Source organism: Eretmochelys imbricata, chromosome 3 (assembly GCF_965152235.1).
Source record: "Eretmochelys imbricata isolate rEreImb1 chromosome 3, rEreImb1.hap1, whole genome shotgun sequence".
Lineage (NCBI taxonomy): Eukaryota > Metazoa > Chordata > Testudines > Cheloniidae > Eretmochelys > Eretmochelys imbricata.
The window spans coordinates 191,262,131-191,284,592 of NC_135574.1; the positions used below are offsets into that span (position 1 = coordinate 191,262,131).

Consider the following 22,462-nt stretch of genomic DNA (forward strand, 5'->3'; position numbering starts at 1 on the left):
TGTACTGTTTCAAAGTTGAACTTCAGTTTATTTTTAGTAATATTAAAAAAATAAGGATGGAAAGAGGCCAGAAAGACTGACTATGCCCATCCCCTCCTTGATTCAGTTTCACAAGTGCTGTTATACAAGAATTTTGAAAGTCATAAACATTTTTAATCTATTAAGTATAAATCCTTTTGCAATGTTTATATTAGATTGGATACACATGAAATGGGGTACTTTTATTTCGAATTATTAGAAAAATTCCACAGACAAGGGTTCATTTTTTTGGAATTAGCATAGAATACTTTGTATGTGAGGAATCTTCTTTACATGTAAGGTTCTCTTCATATTTTTGGGAGTCGTCACAATTACAAGCATGAGCCATAGTTTGTACACTGATCCTGTGCTTTCACCAGCTATATAATCAGTTGATAGGCCCTTCCAAATATTTCATTGACACAAAAAGGTAAAACCATCCACGTCAAAATGGATGGTCTATATTTTGTAATTTACTATGTTAACTCTATAACTAAAATTATTTTATATGATGTTAATAGTCTACTTCACCTACAGTTTAAGAAGGTATCTTTTTTCAGGTATTTTATTTTTTTCTTTACTCCTTTGCGGTAGTTGCTATCCCTATTGCCACATGATTTTTCAGGTGTTGTTATTATCCAGTTAGCAAAACTGTGGTCCACTCTATTAAACAAGGTTAAGGACCCACTTACATAAATGTAAATTAATAAATTTAATCTTTGTTTCCACATTAAATTAACACAATTTATTAAAATGTAAATGTAAACCCCGATTTAGATTTAACTCCATCATAATTTAATTCCATCAATCTGAGTAGGGTTACACTGATAAGTACAAGAGCAAAGTCATTATCTGTAGCACATAAACTGAACTTCTCTTCATTTGCTAGTCCTAGTGTAAACGAACTCTCCCTAAATATAACATTTGTCAAATGAGGATAACAACACTTCCCACTTTATGGAAGATTAGTTCATTAAATGAATGTGAGGTGCTCAGATGCTTCACAGATAGCATTATAGAATAGCCTATAAATATATAATAAATGAAAACACAGTGAAAGGTATGAAGTGCCTAATTATCATGACAACTGTCCTTTCTATTTTCTATTCTGGGTTTCTTTTGTGTGTATATTTATTTTGTAAGTAAAAGCAGGAAGTTTGCTATTGACTCATTCTGCCTTCTATCATGGTATAGGAGTTCCCCAGGATCCACATCAGTCCACTGCTTCTCACTATTTATTCATTATCTGCAGGAATTTTCTTCTAGACAAAGGGTTCAAAGTTTCACTTTTGTCTGGAAATTATACAAATTTAATTCTCATTCTCTCCAAAATAATTGTTTGATATTCAACTAGAAGACATCCTATCATTCTTTCCCAGTTTCAAATGACCAGTATCTTGAACTTAATGTAGAAAAAAATGTTGCAATGATAGGTCCTTAACATAAACTGAACAAATTCACTTTACCCGTTATACCTATTACCATGTTTCAAAATACTGTTACCAGACAACTTTTATAAACCAGACACACTAAACGTGAGATCATTCCACTGAGCACAAAAAAAAGTTAATGCAAAATTGTAATACCATATTTCTGATATACACATTTTCTTCTACAGTCCTCTTTTGTTTCTAGTGGTGGAAATCTGACAGTGCAATTCTGATTATATAAAGTTCTTTGTCGACACCAATAAACTTCAGATAACTGGAGGACATTTACCACTTCTCTCCTTGGGATGTTGCATGTCGCTAATATTTGTAAAATATCTTGAAAATTTAAAGCACTATATAAATGTTAAGTATTATGATTATCACTAGAATACCTCTTAATCCTAAAACTCTCTTCCAGACTATTTCTCTACTCTGACTCTCAATCTATTTTCAAAGGTAGAAAGAAAAGGGTTTATTTTTAATCTAATTTTTAGCTAAACTGGAAGGAGGTGTGTACCGGTAATTGGTATTTTATTTCTTCTCAAATGCTTTACAAGTCTAGAGGCATTATATAGGATATTTCTAAGAAAAATCTCAGAATGTTTTTACTGCCCACACTCGAAAATTTAAAACAATTTTATCGGAGAAACCTTACAGTTATCTAGTGTGCTTAAACATAAGTACTCAAAATAATGTTCCTACTTACGTTTCTGTGTCCGAAACTAACGATTCATTATTACACACATCATTGAAGGTGTGAAGTTGATTCTAGAGTTAGAAAAAGGAAGAAGAAATTAAAATCTAACTTTAACAATATTTTGTGTGGTAATTTTTCTTACGTATAAAAATGTTAGCAGTGACAAGAAATAAATAGTGAAGCTAACGTTTTGGATAATTAGATTATTTAATCACAAAAATATATTAAACAGGTATGTACAGCATAATTTGTCTCATTACCATAATTTTCATAAAATATTCTAATACTAAATACTTTTTCAAAACTTGCTAATCCAGAATTAGAAATGTTTCTGATTAAATTAACAGAACAACATACTAATTAGTATTCTCGGTAAGTAATAGGGATAGGGTAAGTTTATTTATTAAACCAGAAAATGGCTTTTTGAACACTTATTTTTACTAAACCAATGTTTTGACATATATAATCTTCACCCATTCCAGAACTCAAGCCAGGCTTCTACCAGTAATTCTGTAAATCAGTTTTTACTGAAAATGAAATTAAAATTATACAGATGGGCATTTTAGGGGAAGCTACCACGTTATCCGATCCTGCCTACTATAGCTTCTCAGAAGTGATTTATTAGTAGCTTTATAAAAGAGTCAAAAAAGAACTGAGTGAGGGAAATGAAACTGAAAAAATATAATGAAGGCTTGTGGGGGCTTTGAATTAATGGATCCATGGCTTCACAGAAAGAAAAAGAAAAAAAGCTAACTTCAGTTAAGAAATATCATCTCTCTCTTATGTCCACCAGCCCAACTTTATATAAGTAACATCTCCAACAGCAAAACAGATAGCAAAATTGTTGGATCATATTAAAAAAGTTCTGTATTAAAATCACAAATGAGTTTGATTCCCTATAGTTTAAATTCCAGGGTATTACTAATTAAGAGGTCTCTTGGTTTTTGGTACTGTTTCTCTCCCTCTCTGTGTGAAACTTGCAAGCTGCTAATTGTGTTAGTACATTCTAAGACAGAGTCTGTTCTCAAAGCAATTCTTTGTAACAACTACTACTCACACAGAGAGGGACTCACAGCAATACTCTGTAACAACAGAAACAACACCCAGAGACTCCCCACCCTTTTGTTGTATTCATCTCGCTTTGTTAATAATTGTGATTAAAATAGAGATAGAGGATGTATGTGGATGGATGCTTGGTGTGGATAACAACTGAATGATCAGGGACGTGCCAGCCTAAGAATCCAGTGTCCATCGACTGAAGAAAGCATCAAGTGGAAATAACCAGAGGATCCCCGGAAGGCAGACTGGAATCCACCCAACAGCCTCAAGAATGGGAGAACCCAAGAACAAGATAACATCTGGCAGCACGGAGCCGTCAGGAATGTGCCATCTGCTGACTGATTCAGCAACAGCATGATGAAGCAATTCCCATAGACTGGCATAGGAAGAAATTCCTATAAAAATGGACTCTAGAAAGGGAGAACTTTGGGGTCTGATTCTGCAAACCAACTTCGAGCAGCATCAGATGAGCATCTGACAAGGCCCTGCTCCCTCCTCATGTCCAGGCCACCTGGCCAGTGGCTTGGCATGAGCAACTCTAAGGCTGGTACCTATGATAACAACCTTACAGAATATATGTGTGTGAGTGAGTGTGTGTGAATAAATATGAAATTGAATGGAATGTTATAGCTATAACTACTGCTTACTATGATTCTTTCTGTATTCACAATAAATCTGGCATTTTGCTTTTTCCCCTTTAATAAGATCCTGATGGTTTTAATTTTATTGGTATAACACAATTTCCATAGCAAAAAATTCTGATTGTATAGTTAGAGTTGAAATTTTGTTCACATTACCTAAGACTTTGTTAATAGACCATTAGAGTTCAAAATTTAAATGAGGAATTGGTTGTTTTTTTTTAATTTGTTATAACACTGACCGTTACTATGCTCCATTTATAAGGCAGAGAGATCTTGCCTATTTACTATATGAGCTTGAATCCTTCTCCTCAGAGCTCCAAATCACCCTCCAAACATTGCCAAGAGAATCCCCTCATATCTCTATGCCCACTACTTCATCCTCCTGATATCGTCAGTTAAAATGAATTCAACTGATATAGGCCAGAATGGGTGGGATTATGTGATTTATCAAAAAAATAGTACAGGATGGTATGGGAGGGATAAACCCATTTCATGAAATTATATGTAGAGTAAAGGAGGAGACGGAGAGAGACAGAATTAAGGTTGGTTTTAAACTTCAGCTCAAAATTTCATAACATTATCAAAATTCTAAATCCTAGCTATCTACTAGCTATGTGGTTTTTTGGTAGGCTAAATAAATGTACTACCCTGTGTATTGAATATTCTGAATGTGTGAATTTTCTTAGTGTTTATAAATAATTCTTTCATGTAGGCCCCTTCACTGGAGGCATGATCCCAGAAGAGATGAAATTGCCATGTTTCTCCAGTATCTAATCTGACATAGATTGCACTCTCCACAGTATATTACTAGCTGCAGAAATCCTTTTAGTCTTCTAGTTACCAAGTTCTAGCGACAATAATTCCTGCAGCACATATTGATTCATATCCAGATATCTGCATCACCAGTTTTCCAGACTTGCTGACATCCATTCAGTTCTCAACCCAGTCATTAACAGAGTCAATTTGTAATGAAACTTGTAATAACCTTTTTTTTTAAACAAAATGTGGTCAAATATTAATTTATACTCTAGTTTCAAGGAGAATTAGGGACACAGTAATTTTGAACTTATGGAAGTCAGACTTTTATGAATTACAGTATGACTAACCCAAAATGTAAGTTTCTGGCACAAAGGAATCTTGAGCAAACTGTCTCAGATATTGAAAGGTCAGACTTCTCAGATTATTACTCTTACCATAATTTCAACACAAATCTTACTAAAAATCCTAGATAGCAATAAAAAAAAAAAGAAAGGGGCAAAAACTGAGGGGGAATTGTTGCAAACTGTGTATCAAAAAATGGTATATAGTTTATAGGGATCTATTAGCAATTTATTTTCTTAATACAGTAGACAAGGTAATTTCAAAAACATGAGCAAGCTTTATATATTTGTACTTCTTAAAACTTCCAAACAGTAATTTTGAGTTACTGACCTACTTGTAGATATCGTAAGTATTAGAGAACAGGTGAATGCTTGGGCTTCTTGCTGGCCATGATGAGTAGAGGAAAGATTAAGCTGCTTGCAAGTAAGCAAGAAAATGGAAAAGACTTCACTGCTTAACTCTACTTAATCATATGTTCATTGTCAAGGACATATACTTCCCACACAAGAAAGATAAACATGTCTATTTTCCAAGAGGCATGTCCTGGAAGTGGCTACATTTTACGTAATGTTGTTTAAGATTGAAGATCTTGTAACGTGGAATTGAACTTTGGAGTCTCAGGGCATGTCTACACAGCAATTACACACCTTTAGCTAATCCTTGTCACCTGATTAGGGCTCATGGGGCTGTAAAACTGCTGTGTAGACATTCAGGTTTGGGCTGGCGCCCAAGCTCTGGGATTTAATGATGGGGGAGGATCCCAGAGCCTGGGCTTCAGACATACACTTCAATTTTACAGCCACACAGCCTGTGCCAGCTGACACCAGCCAGCCATGAATATTTACTGCTGTGTAGATATACGCTCCAGGACCAAACTTCAATACTGTCTTTGGACAATAATCTTTGACAGAAAGTGAATTTTTAAAATCTTACCAAATTTTAATAACTACTTGTCTAAAACTCTGCTAAAACTGTAGACTTTGAAAGAGTAGATGGGAAATTGGTTCTTTGCTAAATTCTCTCTACACTATGGATAAGGTCAAAAACTGAGGAAAGAAAATCATTTTAGTTGTGAGTCTTCTCAAATGTCTTGGTGAAATACAGAAAATGGAGCTTAATCTGTGCTGTATGTGAAATTAAAATTGAGAGAGTATGAGAAGTAGGGCACTCAAAATCTGTTTCCGTGATGATTTACCAAACAGTTTCAAACTAGAGACATTGATAGAAATACAGACTATGGAAAGCTGGAGAATAGTAACCAAGGTTCCTCCGCAACAGAGGTTTCAGAGTGGTAGCCGTGTTAGTCTGTATCAGCAAAAAGAACAAGGAGTACTTGTGGCATCTTAGAGACTAACAAATTTATTTGAGCATAAGCTTTCGTGGGCTAAAACCCACTTCATCTGATGCATGCAGTGGAAAATACAGTAGGAAGATATATATATATACACACACACACACACACACACACACACACACACAGAGAACATGAAAAAATGGGTGCTGCCATAACTGATCACTCTCGTTATAGTGGGTAGGACAACACCCATTTTTTTCATGTTCTCTGTGTATATATTTATACACACACACAGAGCATTCTTCAGCAATGATATCTCTTTTGCAATTCCCAGGATCAAACAAGTTATAAATCCTCAAAGGTTCATACAATTTTATACTAACACCAATATTTATATATATATATACACACACATATACATACACACACACACACCCCCAAAATTTGTAGACTCGAACATTTTTATTCTGAAATCCATTTTTGGTAAGGACACACAAAGGAAGATATGTATGTGCATAATTCAAAGCAAAGAAAGAGGATAATGGCATACAAAGGTGTACGTAAATTGCTTAGAAATTACATCTCAAGCAACTATGGAGACTTTTCTTACTGTAGCTCATGAACTATGGAGGAGGGGATTGTTTGGGGTTTTCGGGGGGCTTTAAGAGAATCTGACTGTACTATTTTAAGTTGATGTAAGACTTTTATTCTTCAACCCAATCTGAAATTTATCACTTCTGTATGAAATCAAATTTATCCTCAAACTAATGGTCATACCTTAAAATACCTCTGTCAGATGATAACACACAGACATAAAAGTATACACTTACCACTGCGTATACAGTATATACCATTATAAGATTAATACAAGTCTATCCTTTTACAGCAGATTAATTAAATTAAGGCTGCCGATTAATTGCAGCTAACTCACATGATCAACTCAAAAAAATTAACCATGATTAATCGCAGTTTTAACCACACTTAAACAATACCAACTGAAATGTATTAAATATTTTTGAATGTTTTTCCACATTTTCAAATATATTGATTTCAATTACAACACAGAATACAAAATGTAAGTGCTCACTTTATATTATTTTATTACAAATATTTGCACTGTTAAAAAGATAAAAGAATTAGTATTTTTATTTCACCTCATACAAGTACTGTAGTATGATCTCAATCGCAAAACTGCAACTTACAAATGTATATTTTTGTATTATATAACTGCACTCAAAAACAAACCAATGTAAAACTTTAGAGCCTACAAGTCCACTCAGTACTACTACTTCTTCAGCCAATCACTAAGACAAACAAGTTTGCTTACGTTTACGGGAGATAATGCTGCCCGTTTTTATTTATAAAGCCACCTGAAAGTGAGAACAGGCATTGGCATGGCACTTTTGTAGCCAGAAGTACAAGGTATTTACATGCCAGATATGCTAAATATCCATATGCCCCTTCATGGTGCCGCCATCACTCCAGCGGATATGCTTCCATGCTGATGATACTTGTTAAAAAAACGTGTTAATTAAATTTGTGACTGAACTCCGTGGGGGACAATTGTATGTCTCCTGCTCAGTTTTACATCCATTCTACAACATATTTCATGTTATAGCAGTCTCAAATAATGGCCCAGCACATGTTGTTCATTTGAAGAACACTCACTGCAGATTTGACAAAACGTGTAAAAGGTACCAACGTGAGATTTCTAAAGATAGCTACAGCACTTGACCCAAAGTTTAACAATCTGAAGTGCCTTCCAAAATCTGAGAGGGATGAAGTGTGGAGCATGCTTTCAGAAGTCTTAAAAGATCAACATGCTGGTGCGGAAACTACAGAACCCAAACCACCAAAAAAGAAAATCAACCTTCTGCTAAAATAACGAGGAGTCCTTGTGCCACCTTACAGACTAACAAATTTATTTGGGCATAAGCTTTCGTGGGTTAGAACCCACTTCATCAGATGCATGGAGTGAAAATACAGGAGCTACCACTCTAAAACCTTCTGCTGGTGGCATCTGACTCAGATGATGAAAATGAACATGTATCAGTCCATACTGCTTTGGATCGTTCTTGAGCAGAACGCATCATCAGCATGGAAGCATGTCCTCTGGAATAGTGATTGAAGCATGAAAGGAATATGAATCTTTAGCACATACATATGGCATGTAAATGTCTTGCAACGCCGGCTACAACGGTGCCATGCAAACGCCTGCTCTCACTTTCAGGTGACATTGTAAACAAGAAGCGGGCAGCATTATCTCCTGCAAATGTAAACAAACTTGCTTGTCTGTGTAATTGGCTGAACAAGAAGTAGGACTGAGTGGACTTGTAGGCTCTAAAGTTTTTACCTCGTTTTATTTTTGAATGCAAGTATTTTTTGTACATAATTCTACATTTGTAAGTTCAACTTTCATGATAAAGAGATTGCACTACAGTACTTGTATTAGGTGAATTGAAATATACTATTTCTTTTGTTTTTTACAATGCAAATATTTGTATTCAAAAATAAATATAAAGTGAGCACTGTACATTTTGCATTGTGTCATAACTGAAATAAATATATTTGAAAATGTAGAAAACATCCAAAAATATTTAAATAAATGGTATTCTATTATTGTAAAACAGTGCAATTAATCGCGATTAATTTTAATCACTAGACGGCCCTAAATTAAATCTTCTCAAAATTTTTCTTTGAAAAGAAACACTCTGAAAGTTCACGGCATACTAATTAAACACAACCAGAAATCTAAAAATCAGACACTGAATATATTAAAATGCTGTCATTTTGATGTTTCATCCACAAGTTATGTTTCTGGATAGCTTGTTTTTGAAGATCCAACTGGATGAATAAAATTATATTACAAGCAACCATACATTCACTTAAATGAAAAATTGATCTGAAAATGTGTCCAAAGTTCTGTAGATTCAGTTACCTTTTAAACAAGATTGGGATAATACTGATTCGATCCAATGTATGAACAATCAGAGTTTCCTTTACTACAATTAGTGCATCTCCTCTAATGTAAGTTAACCACATTCCTTGCACAAGGAAAACTAATAATTGTATGTGAACTATTCACTGGTTAGCTCAAATCCACTACTTTTAATATTATTTTCAAATATTTCTATATATTAATTATATTACACAATTGTATAATTAAATTAGACTTAGAATTAGATTTAAACTCAGTTGTCTAATATTAGCTTTAAACTCAGCTGTGAACAGAATTCTAATGTGATTTAACCAAAAACTGTGTGGACAGAACCAAACCCTGGTCAGAAAAACATACACAGGCCCTAAGTAGAAGGGGAGGTTACTGATCTGTAACTGGAAGTTCTTTGAGATGTGTGGTCCCTATCTGTATTAAATGCATGCGTACCATGCACCTAGAGCCGGAGAATTTAGAAGTACTGTGTGTTGGTCCGCAAATGCACCCTGGTTCACCACATGCCTCCATATGAGGGAATAAAGGGCAGAATTGATCAACCACCTCTCCAGTTCCTTCTCTACTGCAATTCAGATAAGATCAAAGCAGAGGGGAAGGAGGGCAGGTAGTGGAATACAGATAAGGACCATACATCAAGAAGAATTTCTAGATACAGGCCAGTAACTGCCCCTTCTTCTTTGAGAGACAGTCCGATTGTATTCCACTGTGGGTGACTGATAAGCAGTACTTAAGTAAGAGGAGAGTGTAAAGAGTGTAGACAGTAAAGCTGTATAGCGGACTGCCATCCCAAAGGAGGAATAAGCAGAGAAGTCCTGCACCAGGCTAAAATATCTCACAAATGTGTGAACTGAGCCCCACATGGCCACTTCACAGATGTCCAGGAAGGGTACCTCCTGCAGTTGTTGCTTGTGCTCAGGTGGAATGAGCGCTTATTCCATGAACGCAGGGGTGTGTGGAGTGGGGGAATCAAAAGGTGATACAGTAGAATGCAGCCAGAGATCTATTTGGAGACTCTCTGGGTGGAAATGGTGTCATAAATATAAAGGGAAGGGTAACCACCTTTCTGTATACAATGCTATAAAATCCCTCCTGGCCAGAGGCAAAGCCCTTTCACCTGTAAAGGGTTAACAAGCTAAGATAACCTCGCTGGCACCTGACCAAAATGACCAATGACGAGACAAGATACTTTCAAAGCTGGAGGGGGGAGCAAACAAAGGTCTCTCTGTCTGTGTGATGCTTTTGCCGGGAACAGATCAGGAATGCTCTTCTTAACTCCTTAAGTTAGTAAGTAATCTAGCTAGAAATGCGTTAGATTTCCTTTTGTTTAATGGCTCGTAAAATACCTGTGCTGAATGGAATGTATATTCCTGTTTTTGTGTCTTTTTGTAACTTAAGGATTTGCCTAGAGGGATTCTCTATGTTTTGAATCTGATTACCCTGTCAGGTATTTACCATCCTGATTTTACAGAGGTGATTCTTTTACTTTTTCTTTAATTAAAATTCTTCTTTTAAGAATCTGATTGCTTTTTCATTGTTCTTAAGATCCACGGGTTTGGGTCTGTGTTCACCTATGCAAATTGGTGAGGATTTTTATCAAGCCTTCCCCAGGAAAGGGGGTGTAGGGCTTGGGGGGATATTTTGGGGGGAAGACGTCTCCAAGTGGGCTCTTTCCCTGGTCTTTGTTTAACACGCTTGGTGGTGGCAGCATAGGGTTCAAGGACAAGGCAAAGTTTGTACCTTGAGGAAGTTTTTAACCTAAGGTGGTAAGAATAAGCTTAGGGGGTCTTTCATGCAGGTCCCCACATCTGTTCCCTAGAGTTCAGAGTGGGGAAGGAACCTTAACAGATGGTGTGCCCCCTGATTCTTTTGGCTATAGGAATATCCTGATTGGTTTTCTTCTTTGCAGGTAAAAGGCCAAGGACCGCCGAACATCGAGGGAGTAAAGTCTTTGTTCCTCTGTGGATGCATGTGGTTTTGGAAAGAACAAAGGTAAGTGAATGAATTGGTTAAGGTGAAATTCTGAAACTACTTTAGGAATGAGTTTGGGGTGTAGACACAAGGAAACCTTCTCCTCATGGACTACAGCGTAAGGAAAATCTGCCATCCTAGCTCCAAACTGACCAACCCTTCTAGCTGAGGTGATGACAACAAGGAAAGCGACCTTCATGGAAAGGAGAAACATGGAGCAAGAAGCTAAAGGTTCAAGGCTGAAGTCCAACTGGAGAGGAGGTTTCTGAATGGGTGGAAAGGTTCTGATTAGGCCTTTCCAGAATCCATTGATCAGTGGATGTGCGGAGACCAAACAGCCCTAAAAAAGGTGGATGGTACGCACTGATTGTCATCAAGTGAACTTGCCAAGAGCTGAGGACAAGCGTGACATCTTCTAAGAGAGCATACAGTCCAAGATGAAAGGAATAGCTACAGTTTCTGGGAGATGCCTCTTTGATGTGCCCCAGAATAAAAGCGCTTCTATTTACCTAGGAAACATCTTCTTGCCAAGTTCTTTCTACTATGAGAAAGGATGTTTCACACAGCTGTGGTGCATGAACGTTCTAAGGACAATGCCCATGCAAATACAAAGCCCTGAGATGGAATGGACGCAGATCAGGGTGCTTGGGAAACATTGGGAGGATGACTGGTGGTTGGGATGACATATGTAGGAGATTAGGAAACCAAAACAGTCTGGAACAGCAGCGGGTGATCAGGATGACCCGTGCTCTGTGCTGCTAGATTTTGCGTAGAACTCGTGGCAGGAGCGGTTGTGGACAGACGGTATAGTTGAACTGATCCGACCAAGGAAGAAGCAGTGTCACCTTAGGGTGGTACACTTCCTGTTTAAGAGGCGAACAGATCTCTGGTTGGGGTTCCCTAAAGAGTGAAAATATTGCACAATACCAAGTCATGAAGCTCCCACTTGTGGTTGACTGTGAAATGTCTGTTGAGGAAGTCCACAAGCACATTTGCTTCACCGGAAGGTAGGCCGCCGATAGGGTGATTCGATTGGTGATACACCAGTTCCGAAAGCTGACTGCTTCTGCACACAGGGAGATGGATCTCACTCTTCACTGCTTGTTGATGTAGAAGACAGTTGTAATGTTGTCTGACATTAAAAGGACATGGTGAGCATGGATGAATGGAAGAAAGGACTTGCAAGCTTTCTGGACTGCTTGCCAGCTGCAGGATATTGTTGTGCATCCTGGACTCTTCGAGATTCAAAATACAACATGGTTTTACAAAAGGCAGATCATGCCAAACCAACCTGATCTCCTTCTTTGAGAAAGTAACAGATTTTTTAGACAAAGGAAACGCAGTGGATCTAATTTACCTAGATTTCAGAAAGGCGTTTGATACCGTGCCACATGGGGAATTATTAGTTAAATTGGAAAAGATGGGGATCAATATGAAAATTGAAAGGTGGATAAGGAATTGTTTAAAGGGGAGACTACAACGGGTCCTACTGAAAGGTGAACTGTCAGGCTGGAGGGAGGTTACCAGTGGAGTTCCTCAAGGATCGGTTTTGGGACCAATCTTTTTATTACTGACCTCAGCACAAAAAGTGGGAGTGTGCTAATAAAGTTTGCAGATGACACAAAGCTGGGAGGTATTGCCAATTTAAAGAAAGACAGGGATATCTGTCATACAGGAGGATCTGGATGAGCTTGTAAACTGGAGTAATAGTAATAGGATGAAATTTAATAGTGAGAAGTGTAAGGTCATGCATTTAGGGATTAATAACAAGAATTTTAGTTATAAGCTGGGGACGCATCAATCAGAAGTAACAGAGAAGGAGAAGGACCTTGGAGTATTGGTTGATCATAGGATGACTATGAGCCGCCAATGTGATATGGCTGTGAAAAAAGCTAATGCGGACTTGGGATGCATCAGGCGAGGTATTTCCAGTAGGGATAAGGAGGTTTTAGTACCGTCATACAAGGCACTGGTGAGACCTCACCTGGAATACTGTGTGCAGTTCTGGTCTCCCATGTTTAAGAAGGATGAATTCAAACTGGAACATGTACAGAGAAGGGCTACTAGGATGATCCGAGGAATGGAAAACTTGTCTTATGAAAAGAGACTCAAGGAGCTTGGCTTGTTTAGCCTAACTAAAAGAAGGCTGAGGGGAGATATGATTGCTCTCTATAAATATATCAGAGGGATAAATACCGGAGAGGGAGAGGAATTATTTAAGCTCAGTACCAATGTGGACACAAGAACAAATGGCTATAAACTGGCCATCAGGAAGTTTAGACTTGAAATTAGACGAAGGTTTCTAACCATCAGAGGAGTGAAGTTTTGGAATAGCCTTCCAAGGGAAGCAGTGGGGGCAAAAGATCTATCTGGCTTTAAGATTAAACTCAATAAGTTTATGGAGGAGATGGTATGATGGGATAACATGGTTTTGGTAATTAAATATTCATGGTAATTAGGCCTAATGGCCTGTGATGGGATGTTAGATGGGGTGGGATCTGAGTTACCCAGGAAAGTATTTTCTGTAGTATCTGGCTGGTGAATCTTGCCCATATGCTCAGGGGTTAGCTGATCGCCATATTTGGGGTTGGGAAGGAATTTTCCTCCAGGGCAGATTGGAAGAGGCCCTGGAGGTTTTTCGCCTTCCGCTGTAGCATGGGGCACAGGTCACTTGCTGGAGGATTCTCTGCTCCTTGAAGTCTTTAAACCACAATTTGAGGACTTCAGTAGCTCAGATATAGGTGAGAGGTTTTTTGCAGGAGTGGGTGGGTGAAATTCTGTGGCCTGCGTTGTGCAGGAGGTCAGACTAGATGACCATAATGGTCCCTTCTGACCTTAGTATCTATGAATCTATAAGAAGTTGCCTTCCAAGTGGAGAACCAGTGCTGACAGGGCCAATTCAATCAGGGGTGGATGTGGTCCACTCCCAATAATTGATGAGGAGATGTCAATACCAACAGAGGGAAAATTGCTTTTGTAGTGAGCCAGCCACTCCCAGTCCCTATTCAAGCCCAAATTAATGGTGTTAAATTCCCCTCTGCCATGTACATTGGCCAAACCGGACAGTCTCTATGTAAAAGAATAAAAGGACACAAATCAGACATCAGGAATGGTAACATACAAAAGCCAGTAGGAGAACACTTCAATCTCCCTGGACATTCTATAACAGATTTAAAACTAGCCATACTTCAACAACAACAAAAAAGTCAAAAACAGACTTCAAAGAGAAACTGCAGAGATACAATTAATTTGCAAATTTAACGCCATTAATTTGGTTTTGAATAGGGACTGGGAGTGGCTGACTCACTACAAAAGCAATTTTCCCTCTGTTGGTATTGACACTTCCTCATCAATTATTGGGAGTGGACCACATCCACCCTGATTGAACTGATCCTGTCAACACTGGTTCTCCAATTGTAAGGTAACTCCCTTCTCTTCATGTTTATGCCTGCATCTGTAATTTTCACTCCATGCATCTGAAGAAGTGGGTTTTTACCCACAAAAGCTTATGCACAAATAAATCTGTTAGTCTTTAAGATGTCACCGGACTCCTCGATGTCTTGACCAGTACTCGAGGGCTGTTTGTGATTGAACTATGATATTGTTCATGGTCTGGAACCTGTCCTTGGGCAGGTACGCTCTTGCAGTGATAGAATTCAAGGTTGCCCCGATGAAATCCCAAGGACAGGTTTTTTAGCATTTACGCTGATTTCCAGTGGGGAGAGGAGGTGTAGCATCATAGAAACTGACATGTAGGCTTCCTGGCAGGACCTGGTGACAAGGAACCAGAAGTCCAGGCAGAAGAAGACAATGAAACCACGACATCTGATGTGAGCTACTACTACAGAGACCTCTAGTGGCAATCACTATTCGGAAAGACAGTTCTCTGTATTGAGACTGGTCAGAGCCCACCATGAATATGAGGAAACATCTGTGAGCGGGATAAATGTCTGTGTGAAAATAGGAGTCCTTCATGTCAAGAGCTGTAAACCACATACCCTTTTCTAAAAATGGGATTATAGATGTCAATGTGATCATGCGAAATCTGAGTTTGTTAATGAAGTGATTGAGACACTGGAAGTCAAAGATTGGTCCCCAACTGCCCCTCCCCCCCACCTTTTCTTTCGGAGCACCTGGAACAAAGTCGAGTAAAACCCTCTCCCTTGGAATTGAGGAGGGATGTGATCTATCACTTCTCACTGCAATAAGGAATTCACCTCTTGTTTCAGAATACTCTCATAAGAGTGGTCTCCAGATGGGGGGGGTTTGGAGGAGGTAAGGATGCAAACTATCATATAGCCAGAGCAGATGACACTCAGCACCCATCTGTCCATTGTTATTGCACTCCAGGTATTGCACTCCAAATGGTGTGTGGCGGTCGGGAGATGTTGGGCTTAGTGTTTCACAGTTCTCTAGCACCAGTCAAAAATATTGTCGAGCCAGGGACTCAGACTGATGCAGAGCATGTTGCAGACAGTGCAGGGAAGTGGGAGTTTTGAATCCTCTGTCTCTTGCATGGAGATTCATAGGGCCTCTGATGGAAAAACTGCTGAGCCATATCTTTAGGTCTCAACGATAAGCAGTGAAATTTCTCCTTGGGGCAGGCATATATACCCCAGGTGAACAGAGGGTATCCCTGGAGTCCTTCAGGGTATGGAGGTGTGATTCATCGAAGGGGAGATTCTCAATAGTATTCTGGAACTCCCTAGGGAACCCTGACACATAGAGCCATGACTCCCTACACGTGATAACAGCAGTAGCCAGAGCTCTAGAGGAGGTATCAACAGCATCAACTGCAGATTGGAGAGTGGTCCTGGCTATCAGTTTGCCTTCATCTATCAGAGCTTGCAAATGAGCTCTGTCCTGCTGTGGAACTCTGTCAGTAAACGCCGCAAACTTGGTGTAGTTCAGAAAATCGTATGGAGCCATTAGTTCCTGGTAATTAGCTAAGCTGAACTGGAGGCTAGATGAAGAAAAGACATTTCTCCCAAACTCTTTATCAGTAGGAGTAGACCAGGGATGTTCCTGTCTAGCCTTTTCAGAAATGGCCTGGACTGCCAGTGAGAAGGGAGTGGGGGGACAAAACAAAAATTCTGTTCCTTTAGCCTACCCTTTTCAAAGTGGGAACACAGGTAGTAGTAGTATACCAAACTGTCCTATCTGGCTCCAGTATGTCTTCATTAACGGGGAGAGTTATTTTGTTGGATCCGGATGAGTGGAGAATGTCTAAGAATTTGTGCTGGAAGTCCTGGAACTCTTTGAGAAGAATATGAAGTTCTCCAACAGCTCTGCGAAGATGATCCTGCAACTGTCTGAAGTCATCAGGAGGAGGAGACATAGAAGTAACCTATTTGTCCGGAGATGAAGCCAGCAGTCTTACTCGTTTCAGTGGAATTGCCAGATCCAGTGTGTAGCATTCCCTCTCCTCCTCTGTAGGATCATAGAGAACTGAGCGACTCTTAGAGGGGAGACAAGGGATGACTCACTAGCAGATTGGATCGACTTTGCAAGGGGGGACTGGTCTCAAGACCCACAATATGGCCAATAGAAAGGGTTTAAAGGTGGTCGCGGGAGCCTCCTATTGCATAGGGTACCAATAGCTCAGAGTTAGATGAGAAAGAGGTTTGCCCCAAACCAGTGCAGGTCTTTTGGGAGGCAGAGGATACATAGGCTTGGCGGGGGAGAGAGAAGGTTCATTGGGTGGTTCAGAATGTCCCAATAAACAGAATGCTGACTCCAGATCCAGTGGCAGTACCGTCAGTGCCATTGGAGAGGAACTGTATTCTGTATCGGACAGACAACAAGCTCTGTCCAGCGGGCAGATGGTGTTATTATCTCTCTGGAGACAGAGAGGCCCTGACAGAGGAGAAGATTCTCAGTCCAGGAGAGTAAAAATTTCCTGTGAAGCAACAACTGATTTAGATCTCCCCAGTGAGAGAGGGATTCCACTTGTTCAAGCCACTGAAGCCAGCAAGGAAGACAATGCCCGAGTTGATGATGATCAGACTTTGCCAGTGCTGACGGATCTGGGGGGCTTTCGAGGGGCCGAGGATGACAGTACCAACATATCATGATCCAGGACAGGTATACCCCAATGTTTATGAGCTTTCTTGTCTTGCCTCTGGGACTTAGGATGTACTAGAGTCGTCATGGGCTGAGCTGATGGGCTTACTTAGAACTAAATCCAACTGCTCTGAAGTGGATTTAGAGGAAGACATAGTTCATGCTTAGGAGTGTGCTTCCTGGATTCCCAATACAATCCCTCGGGGGGGGTGGAGGAAAATTCTCCTGCACCAGTCAGACTTCACAGCAGGAGGTGCACTCCTTGCTGAATCAGGCCGAGGTACGGTGGGGGGCCTGGGCTCGATTGGGACCTCACGACCTTCTTCAGGAGGAATTTGCAGAGACAAAGTTCATGCCCTTCTTGGGTACAGCTGGGGAATAATTGGCAGATACTGCACTTTGCTGAGATGTGGAATTCCCCAGGGCAGTACAGGCAGTGCTGGTGGTCGTCACTGACCAAGAAGGATCGTGGCAGGAAGAACAGAGTTTGAAGCCTGAGTCCTGGCCATAGTCCAGTACCCACCACAGGATCCAGGGGAGGAAAGAGGGGACTCCCCTGCCAGGAGACCAAACTAAACACTAATGGACATTATAAAACACTAACTGTAGACTGTAAAAACTGTTAAAACCATTTATAAAACTAAATCTAATTCTTGTTTTGTAGCACAAAGCCAAAGCTATGGACATTGAAAGTTCTAACGCAGACCATGCGGTGGCGAGAAGGAAAAAGAGAGGCAGTCGGTCCGCCTCACCTTTTATCCCCTTGGATGGAGGCACAAGGTGAACGAGGCTGCATGCACGGACCAGTGGACACTACATTCAACTGCTCCAGCTCCAGGCGCATTGTGTGCATGCGAAACCCACAGTGGAATACAATAGGGACCATTACACAAAGAACATGTTTATTTGACATGATTCTAGCTTGGTTTGGCCTCATCCACATCATCTCGCCAAACTGTGCATGGTTAAGCATGAGGTCCAAATGTGATTACAAGATCTGAAGACATGGTCCAGAATTTAACCAGAAGTGCCAGACTAGGTGAAGCTAGAAAGGGGCACCTGCAATTCTTTCACAGTATTTGAAATGATTCAATAGGTAATGCCTATAAAATTATAAAATAGTCCCTGTTGAACTCTTCCCCCAACCTCCATGTCCTATTATACTACATACCTAGGAAACATGAAGGCAAATAGGATGTAGAATGTATTAATGCAGTATTTAAAGAACACTTTTATTGAAAATAGGTGAGGGATTATTTTGTTTTGAACTCTTTGGGGTGTAGGACACAGATTGCTGAAACTAACTAGACATACACCTAGCAACACATGCAGATATCTTTGAAAATCAATTACTTCAGTTAATTCTAGATTTAGAAACTAGTTCTGCTTATTGATTAATTTATTTCTGGGCATATTACCAAGTCTCTTGCCATTTAAGATAGTTATAACTCATCTCCCATAATTAGGTTTGGGAGGATTAGATTTTTATGAGTAAAATGTTGGTAAATGTCGATTTTACCGTTCACCCAAACCAACAAAAACACATTTCCATTGATAATAATTTTACAGACAGGCAAAGAAAGAAACTATGAGAACTTATTAGAATTGAAAGGATATTTGCTTTGTATATTTTGATATGTGATGCTGACTATTTGTGTTTTAACCATTATAAACAAAATCTCAATATCTGTAATGAAATAATTACTGTGTGATTCCCCCCTTGTCTGACCCCCATAATTTTCCAAACCTGTGAAAATTCAAATCAATAACAATTGAAAAATACACTGACAACCCATAATTTTGAAGCACTGTGAAAATTTAAATACACCTCTATCCCGATTTAATGCGGTCCTCGGGAGCCAAAAAATCTTACCGCGTTATAGGTGAAACCACGTATCGAACTTGCTTTCGCCTCAAGCTTTCCATTTTTAAAAGTCACTTCCAGCCCTGTCTGACGCCTCAGAACCCCCAGCCCATCCAAACCCCCCCACTCCCTGTCCCCTAACTGCCCCGACCCCTATCCACACCTCCGCCCCCTGACAGGCCCCCCCGGGACTCCCACGCCCTATCCAAAGCCCCCGTTCCCCGTCCCCTGACCACCCCACCCCCAGAACCTCCGAACCATCCAACCCCTCTGCCCCCTGACTGCCCCCCGAGACCCTCTGCCCCTTATCCAACCCCTCGGCCCTGGCCCAGCACCCTTAACACGCTGCTCAGAGCAGTGGGTCAGAGCCAGACATACTGACCCGCCAGAGCATGCAGCCCCGCCCCCCCCAGAGCGCTGCTTTACCGCATTATATCCGAATTCGTGTTATATTGGGTCGCTTTATATCAGGGTAGAAGTGTAGATAAAAATAGAAAAAATGCTTAAAAATAAACATTGATATTATCTACTAAAGTGATAAAAAAATAAAAATGCAATTCTGCCCAGCCTACCCATAATATATATATTTTATACTACAAGGTCAGATGCATCTGTTGTCAGAGTACTTTCTCCTCCCCGCCCATCATTACTTTGTAATGGAATCTTTACGGCAGCAGGAATTACAAAATTATCAAAACTGAATAGAACATGGAAGACTGAGCTGGTGAACAGAACTGATAAAAAATTAAAAGAACAGCATAACAACAAACTGAGTTTCAAAGACATGATGGCTAGGCTTAGTAATCTTTTCTTTACTTTTTCCTAGTAAAAAATATACTGCAAGTAGGAAATACGTCAAAACCAGCCAGAGCAAGACACAACTATTTTACAAAAAATGTACTGTACTCCAAATCAGTTTTAACAAAGAGGTGTTATTTTTACAACTGAAAATGAATATAGGTTATTGATATCAAATATTTAAACAGTTCTGATCATAGGTCTCAAAAGTTTCAAAGTAGTTTATCCAAAGGGCTTCTTTGCACGTTTGAGTCAATTTAGCAATTATGTACAAAGTTACCACTTTCATATAAATGTATCTGAATTTGTAGAAAATATTAAAAATGTTATTCAAAGATAAAACCATTAAAATTACAAGTTATTATTTTGTGTTTGTATTGTATTATTTTAGTTTCTAAGTTTCCAGAATTAAAAACTTCTTTCTTAATCTCAGGTTTCAGAGTAACAGCTGTGTTAGTCTGTATTAGCAAAAAGAAAAGGAGTACTTTTGGCACCTTAGAGACTAACATCCGATGAAGAGAGCTGTAGCTCATGAAAGCTTATGCTCAAATAAATTGGTTAGTCTCTAAGGTGCCACAAGTACTCCTTTTCTTTTTTCTTAACCTCTTCCTCTGTTGTTTTTTTAATGTTTTCTGTTGCTAATATCAATTGTTTCAATCAAATTCTGAATGATGCTAATGATGCATGAATGCTCTCATCCTGAGGAAAAGGGCTATAATGAACAATTGTCAATAAAAGATTCTACAGTATACAGAGGAATCCACTTATATAGGATTTCCGATATAGGAAAACTTTCAAAAAAAAACCAAAAAACCAGATTTAAGTCCTATATTAAACTACAAACACAACCAAATATAAGGACCTAACTACATCATGGCTGTCCCACAATATGGTTAAAGCACAGTACCGTTTTGTATAGTAAATGGTTCAGGGAAAAGGTTAAGGTCCAATATATTGCAAAAAACTGAGCCATGCTTCAATCATCTCTCTGAACACAGTTTATTTTAGCACAGTCAAAATCTGATGAGTATGACAAAGGACAAATTACAATCCCCACTTTAAGGACTATCTATTTATCATGCATTTTCTGTGACTGCTTATAAGATAGTTCTGCTGTCCTTTGTTACTGTTTCAAGAAAAAAATAATAACTTGTAAACAGTGGGGGAAATAAAACATTTTTTCCTAAATATAATTTTAGATTAAAAAAATCTTACTGTTATTTGACTCAATCCAGCCAACCTCATTGTTAAAGTTGGAGACATAAAGTACTTAAATGCAAGATCAAGACTTTCTTTATCAAAACACAAGGCTGTATCCAATGGCTCTTTAACTGTACTCCACATTAAATCTGCCATGTTCCGGGCTGCACTCTGTCGCAACTCTTGGTCTGACAGTTTACATAAATACCTAAAATAAATTATACAAAAAGAAGAAAGAAGAAATATGACATGATTCCAAATAAAACGTATGTGAAATAATGATCCAGCAAGATTATTTTAAATATATATTACGAGCAGTCTTTATGATAGTATTAATCCTAAAACATACATTAATATTAATATAATACAGTTGCAATGGGCAATCTATAACTTAATAAATCATATAATAGATAAAAAGAAGAAAGAGTTGTATAGAATAATTTAGGTTCTATTAGTAAACATGATTCTGATCACACAACCCCCAAGGCTTGAGAGACTGACCTGATGCCTGAACAGCAACATCCACACTGCTACTTTTAGGGCACTAGCTCGAGCCCCACCGACATGAGTCTGTCTACCCAGACTGGGAGACTCGCTCCCAGCTGCAGTATAGACATACCCTATATCCTTGTCTGTGGCCCTACCTACAGGACTAATAGAACCATTGTTGTATAACCAGGTCCTGACATAGTTAGAGCAAACATGTCATATTCAGAATTTCTCTCTCGCAACCATATGTCAACTGTATTTGCATGACACCTTCCATGCTGCATAACCATTTTTGTATCAGTAAAGTCTAGGAATATGTTACTTGTGGAGGAATTCTGCACCACTGTGCAGGTGCAGAATTCATATCGTCCACAGATTTCTTTGGTCCCCCACAGAAAATGGGAAAGAGACTTTAGAATAGGACTGAATCCAATATTAAAAATGGTCTTACTTAGTTAAAGCCATTACTAAAGTTACTGTGACATGGATTTGCCCCAAACTAACTGATATTTTGATTCTGGCTGCTGAAATTTTAAAGATTTAAAGACTTTAAGGTCAGACGGGACCATCATGATCATCTAGTCTGACCTCCTGCACATTGCAGGCCACAGAACCTCACCCACCCACTCCTGTAATAGACCCCTAACCTTTGGCTGAGTTACTGAAGTCTTCAAAACATGATTTAAAGACTTCAAGTTAGAGAGAATCCACCATTTTCACTAGTTTAAACTTGCAAGCGACCCATTCCCTATGCTGCAGAGGAAGGCGAAACCCCACTGGGTCTCCACTAATCTGACCCGGGGGGGAAATTCTGTCCCGATGCCAAATATGGCTAATCAGTTAAACCCTGAACATGTGGACTAAACAAAGAAACGGCTTGAACTTTG

At 39.1% G+C, this 22,462-nt stretch overlaps 1 protein-coding gene across 4 annotated transcripts in view; it reads right to left on the reverse strand.

The window, feature by feature from the left end:
* The window catches only part of USP34 (ubiquitin specific peptidase 34), a 274,188-nt gene that overhangs the window by 204,939 nt on the left and 46,787 nt on the right, over window positions 1–22,462 (reverse strand). For all 4 annotated transcript variants that reach the window (XM_077813985.1, XM_077813986.1, XM_077813988.1 and 1 more), the window contains exons 7-8: window positions 21,102–21,294; window positions 2,155–2,216 (exon numbers count right to left, since the gene is read on the reverse strand). In XM_077813985.1, the coding sequence (XP_077670111.1) occupies window positions 2,155–2,216; window positions 21,102–21,294 (255 nt within the window). The remainder of the gene's footprint in view (window positions 1–2,154; window positions 2,217–21,101; window positions 21,295–22,462) is intronic.